This window comes from Tinamus guttatus, unplaced genomic scaffold (assembly GCF_059628265.1).
Source record: "Tinamus guttatus ecotype Peru unplaced genomic scaffold, ASM5962826v1 Tinamus_guttatus_pri_ptg000004l, whole genome shotgun sequence".
In the NCBI taxonomy this organism is placed as follows: domain Eukaryota; kingdom Metazoa; phylum Chordata; class Aves; order Tinamiformes; family Tinamidae; genus Tinamus; species Tinamus guttatus.
The window spans coordinates 12884332-12890331 of NW_028288538.1; the positions used below are offsets into that span (position 1 = coordinate 12884332).

Sequence of the window (6000 nt, forward strand, 5' to 3'; positions counted from 1 at the left end):
AAACCAGAGCAAAAGATGTTATTAGGGTATCCAAATACAAGTGTTACCAGCTGTTGACACTGTGGCAGGACCACAGGAAGGTACAGCCCATCAGGGCTGCAGCAGGTGAGCAGGAGCACAAGCCTCCTCAGGGTGCCCTCTGCTCCGTGTAAACCCCTGCGCTCCAGGGCTGCATCACAGCAAGCAAAAAGCTCCTCTACCAGGGACACGCTGGGAGCACACGGCTTCCCTGGCAGGGACACGTTGGAGCTCCTCGTCATGGAGCCCTCCTGCTTGCACAACCTTTCGTTCCTGCGCAACGTAGAGAGCCGCGCGTGAGACACCGGGCTTGTGTTTCCTGTGCTTTGAAAACCAAACACCAAGATCAATTCAGCCAAGCCAGGAGAGGAGAGAGGGTTATCTAGGAATGTCCCTGCCAGCTGCATATATCCCATCCATTCATCTTAAAGCTTCAATTTCCACTTTTTGTGGGAAGGAAATAAACAGCGAGCATCCTGTCCAATCACCACCCGAAGGCAGGGTTACTCACTTGAGAACATCATCCCTCTTCCCCATTTTTTCTTAATACCAGTTTATTGGAAGCCCAGTTCTGATTTTATATCTTAGTCCTCTATGACTAAACTTTTATTCTCGATTGAAAAAAAATGCAAAAAGTCTCAGAGTATTCATTTTTTACTGACTCAAAGTTGTACCAAAAATGCTCAGATTTTCTCCATAGTCCACATTCCTGTTATATTCGGGTAAAAGAGACCTCTTTTAGCAGCACTGGCAGCAATAAATTGAATTTTGAATAAGTCATTTTCTCCTCAGAGCAGCATTTTACCCCCACATGGTGCCTTACAAAGGATCACAGGGAACCTCCTCCTCCCCCCCGGGTCAATTAGCCAGCTTTGGAAGCAGCTCCAAGCGCGCACTGAGGCTAATATTTATTTTTACCTAAGTAATACCTCAGCTCCACAGTTTCATTTAAAAAAAAGTAGGGGGATCTTACAGGGGGGAAAAAGCCCTAAATTAGTCAAATTCTTTTGTGCATGGATGAACAACAGGAAAGCAAAGCCTTGGGGCCTCTGGGGAGGAACCCTGTCCCTGCAGACCTACTCTGATGTGCTCGTGAGATAAGGCTCCATAGTGACACTTAAGGAAAGGCCTGCTCACATTTGAATTTCTGCATTCCTCAAGAACAATTCATGGCAATCACTAACTTTGCAGAGGAGCTACATAAAAGCTTTGGCCAATGAATGAGGGTCATCTGCTCTTTATCACAAGGGTAAACCTCATCCTGGCCAGTTTCTAACCTTTTAACCCTGTGAATTCTTAATTTGCACATGAATAATGGAATTCTTGCCAAGAGTGCAACCTTCAGCTTCCAGTTCCTAACTTTAGAAACCAAGACCTGATCTCCTTGTGTGCTCACATCTTAAACTCTTCGACAGATTAAAGTTTTTGGTTTCCAAATGCCACACTAAACATTACAATTCCGAAGCAGAAGATAAGCTTATGGCAAAAGCTCTGACCACGCAAAGTAAAAGCACATCCTCACACCCTGCTGCTCCCAGAGACTGGAGAGCATTTGCTTTTTTTTCTCCAAAGAAAGAATGCCCATTTAATGCCTATTCTCCACCTGTTTAATATGTATAGTTTCTTCTATACCCTGGCCACAAGGTAATTTCCCTCTACAGCAATGGACAACAGACTCTAAACAAAATCATAACCCTAAAAAAATCTTCACAAGACCTCAGCTGCCTTCATTTGAAATAGCTGCAAAGATCAATCATATCATGGTAAGAGGGAGAACAACTGCAAAAAGAAAATATATATATATATGTATATAAAATTGATTTTGCATCTCTCTCTTGTGGGCTTCAAAATATAGCTATATTAATCACTGCCTTATTTCAATATTACAAAAAAGACGTAATACTTCTGAGCCCAATCAGACTGGGGTAGGACCAAAAGGAAGAGGCTGCCACACAAACTAACTTCACATTTGGTCACTATTTAACTACTTAATCTCTAAGTCAGCAACACCTTCTGTGATCATGATAGATCCACTATCTCCTTTGAGTTTTCTCCAACAGAAATAGGAAACCTCTCCCTCCACCTCCCTACTTTGAATCCTTAAAAGAAGAGAAACCTTTTGTCACAGTCTTGCAGGGAAAAAATAAAAAATAAAAATAAAAGTAGCACAGAGGCGGCAAAACAAGAATGTCATTCCACAGCATGTAGTCCACTGGTCACAACTCTCTTTTTGTGTGTGGGGGGAAAAATAAATAAATAAAATCTTAAACGTTTATTGCCCATACACACCCCCAAAACAAAAACGAACAGCTTTCTGGTGAAATGAAGTTTATAGGACCAACAGTAAGGAAAGTTCAGCACGGCCTGAACGAAAGCAGACGGCACAGGTCTGTTACGCTGCTCTACCGCCCCAGCGCCCTGCGCTGTTCCAGAAGCTCCCGGATATCTAGAACACCTAGAACACAGACCTCATCTTGTAGCCCCACGTACCACACGTCCCTCGCTCCTCTCCGCTCGCTTTTACACACAGACTCTATCCTTCACTGCGCTGCTATATATTTTTTTAAAACTCTCCTCTTAAGAAAGGCTTTCTTCAGTGTGTTTATTACAGGTGCAGACACTAGGAAACCTGATGACAACTTCTTCAGTGTGAGCCTTATTAATGCACCATTTCTTAGTGTTCTCTCAGAAATACCGAAGAACAGCCAGGTCTGTTCATCCTAAGAAGGTGTCCACCCACAAGATGCTACAGTACGAAGTGATAAATAGCCAGTGCTTAGTAATGGAGAAGTCACAAGCCTGCCTCTCACATGAAAGCTCATGTCCTGCTCAGTGCCACCTGCTTCCAGAGGGGTTTTTGGCTGCTCAAAGCTCTGCCTCCCTGAGCAAGGCATTTCACACCTTCCTCCGGCACCTCATAGATGGTTATTATAACCTGTTCGGACACACGCAGTGCACTGACACTCAGACACTTTCAGTGAGATCAAATGTGCCAACCGCACCAAGTAGTTTCAGCTCCAGTTCCCCAACATCAAGCTCACGTCGAGTTTCCATCGAGGTGCCACAGCTCAGCGCAACTTGCAAGCAAGAATAAAGTTGAAGAGTCAAAGGAAACCCTCCTATTAGATTAGTCCTACTAGACATGGAACACCACAGGACAACCTAAATTGTGGTAAACTCCTTTAAAACGTCCCCATTTTTCATTGTGCTGGTTAACCAGCCTGCATGCAAAACCCAATGGCATCTGCACGGCCAGAGAACTGGGATTCTACACACATGCCTCGTTCCCACGTTAAAGGATGTTAAAGGACGCTGGGAGGAGAGTGGGCAAGGCCTGATCTGGTGAGGCCTCGAGGGCGCAAAGCAGCCATCCCACTCACCAGTGCTGCAGCTGTGTGTACCAGCACTGCCTGCAGTTGGACTCGCAGCTCCCTGAGCACCGCACAACAGACCCTTGGGGCCAGGTAATGAGTACCATGAAACAGTTTCCCAAGGAGTGGTGCCCATTTCTCAAAGGAGCAGCAGCAGATGAGCAAGAACTTGGTGATGTAGCCCTGAGCAGACCAGGAGCTCTCTCCCCCTCCCAAGGGCAGTCGTCCCTTCTACCGAACACTCCAGTAGCTGCAGCCCCAAGAGCATCCAACACAACATCAAGCTCCTGACAAGGGGAAAAATAAAAGATTTTCTTTTTGAATTAAGTTTGAAGATAACCCCTGCAAGGCTGCAAGAACAGTGCTTCAAGAACATGAGTAACGTCACACACACCATCCACCTCAGCAGCTCAGCCCGTGTCACCGCCCCACGCCCAGGGACTGGCCCACAGGTGCCCGGCCATCGGACGGGTCTCGCTCGGAACGCAGACACACCAAGCAGGATGCGAGCAATCAGCAGAAGCGACCTCCCCTCCACTGTTACAATTTGCCTGCCGAGACATGCAACCAAAACAAGAGGCTGCCGCGTGCTGACCGGGGAATCACTGCCCGGATGGGGGAGCTGGGACTTACTTGCTATCGTAAGGTGACTTTTCTGGCTGAGAATGGCCCCATGCTTGTTCAGAGCTAAGCACTGGTAAAATCCTTCATCCGACGGCTCCCCTTTCCTGCCTTCCACCTCGCTGATGTACAGAGAGCCGTTGGACAAGGTGTAGATCCGCTCATTTTCAGGCACTTTGCCTCCATTTTTCAGCCACGTAACAGTGATGGGAGCTTCACCGCGGGCCTGGCAGTCCAGGACCACCGAATCCTTGCGGGGGACAGTCACATCCTGGGGCTCCCTCAGGAAGAAGAGCTCGCTAAAGCACCAAACTCCTGAGGGGAGAGCAGAGAAGATGCTGCGGTGAGCACCGCAACGAAGGTACTCACAGCCCATGAGTAGCGTGTGGGAGCCCGGCAAGGGGCAACGCTCCTCGTTGAGACCCAAGACCCTAAATCTGAAGCCCAGGGCCGGGCCCACGCTGCCCTCACACCCTGGGCGCAACCCCCGCGTCGGGAGAGCCGCAGCAGCCGCTACCTCCAGGAGCCCGTCGGGAGAGCGGGCGGCCGCGCAGGGCCGGCTTTTACGAGGCGCCTTTACGAGCGGAGCCGCGTTCAGCGCGGCGGGCGGCAGCGCGGCCCCCCCGGCGGCTCCGCTCCGCGCGCTGAATTGATCGCGCGCTTCCTCGTTGCGCCCCGGGGTCTCCCCTAGGGCTGCCCGCCCCGTCGCGGCGCCGCCGCGCGAACAAAGCGCCGCGCGGGGCTGGACCGGACCGGACCGAGCCGCGGTGACCCGCGCTCCCCGCCGGGGCCGCATCAGTGAAGCCACGTGCGGCGGCGGGGCAGAGAGGGGCGCCCGGCCCGGCCCACGCGGAGCAGAGCCCGGTTCGGCCCGGCGGGACTCACCTGGCAGCGGCAGCAGCAGCGCCCAGAGCGGCGCCCGGCGGGGAAGCGGCGCCATCAGCGGGAGCCGCCGGGCACGCTCGGCCGGCGGGCGAGCCGGGGCGCTCGGCGCTACGGGGGGAGGGCGGGAGGGCGGGCGGAGCGGCCGCGTCGCGCCCGTCCCGGCCCCGCTCGCCGCATCTCGCCCCCATTGGCCTTTGGGGAGGCGAGGGGCGAGGGCAGGGCCGGGGGCAGGGCCGCGCCTGGACGGGGCGGGATGGAGTGGCCCCCCGCGCAGGGGGAGCCCAGGGCCCCCGCGAGCGCCAGGATGGACAAAACTTTCCCCAAAGTTTGTGCCCGAAGCACGGGTAATTGCTGTGGTTTGTCCCCCGACTCTTTCTGTGTCGGGGAAAGCAACAGGGGCCAAGCACCAGGCTGCGGCTCAGGCCTTTCCCCACGTTTCCCTCTCCACTTGTGTCAGGGACTGGGAAGCTCTGCACAGAGCCGCGGCCAGGGAGCTCAGCTGGTGACAACCCGCATGCGGCTCTGCTCGCTCCAGTGCCGCAGCTCCCGCGGATGCCCAGGTTCAGGGCTGGGCTGTGCTGGGGCAGGTGGGACACAGCTTCACCAGAGCATCCTGGTGCCCACGTGGGAATCACATGTGGGGACAGACATGGGGAAGAGCCGGTGACACGATGGGAATGGCCCCTTTGTCTGCAGTCCTGGCAGCCCCCTGGCTCCAGCATCCTTCAAACCACTTCCAGATGGCTGCGGCAGGGGAGCACCCGGCCATGCAGCCTGTACGGAGCCGGCGCCCAGCTGCGGCCTGAAGCCTGCTGAAACGCAGCAAGCGCTTGGTACGCCCCGGAGCAACGTGCACAGGCAGCGCAGCGAAGGCAGACGTGGTCCTGCTCACAGCCGCTTTCTGCTTTGCTCACTAGTTTGCGTGGTGCTCGGGGCACGGTGCCTGGCGCTAAGCTCGTTTTTGTCTGCAGAGAGCAGGGCTCTGGTTTCTAAAATTACCGGGTAAAAAGGCATCTTCTTACTCAGCAGATTTGCCCCCTGTTTGCGCTCATTGTGAGAGCTGCTGACTTCAGTGACAAGCAAGTTGTTACTGCGTTTTGTTCCT

General features: G+C 53.2%; 1 protein-coding gene across 1 annotated transcript in view; it reads right to left on the bottom strand.

Moving 5' to 3' along the window:
* PRTG (protogenin) overlaps positions 1 to 4950 on the bottom strand; it is a 70337-nt gene extending 65387 nt beyond the window's left edge. Inside the window, exons 1-2 of the mRNA XM_088519978.1 lie at positions 4896 to 4950; positions 4023 to 4325 (exon numbers count right to left, since the gene is read on the bottom strand). Coding sequence (XP_088376104.1) covers positions 4023 to 4325; positions 4896 to 4950 — 358 coding nt within the window. The remainder of the gene's footprint in view (positions 1 to 4022; positions 4326 to 4895) is intronic.
* Positions 4951 to 6000: the final 1050 nt, after the last annotated feature.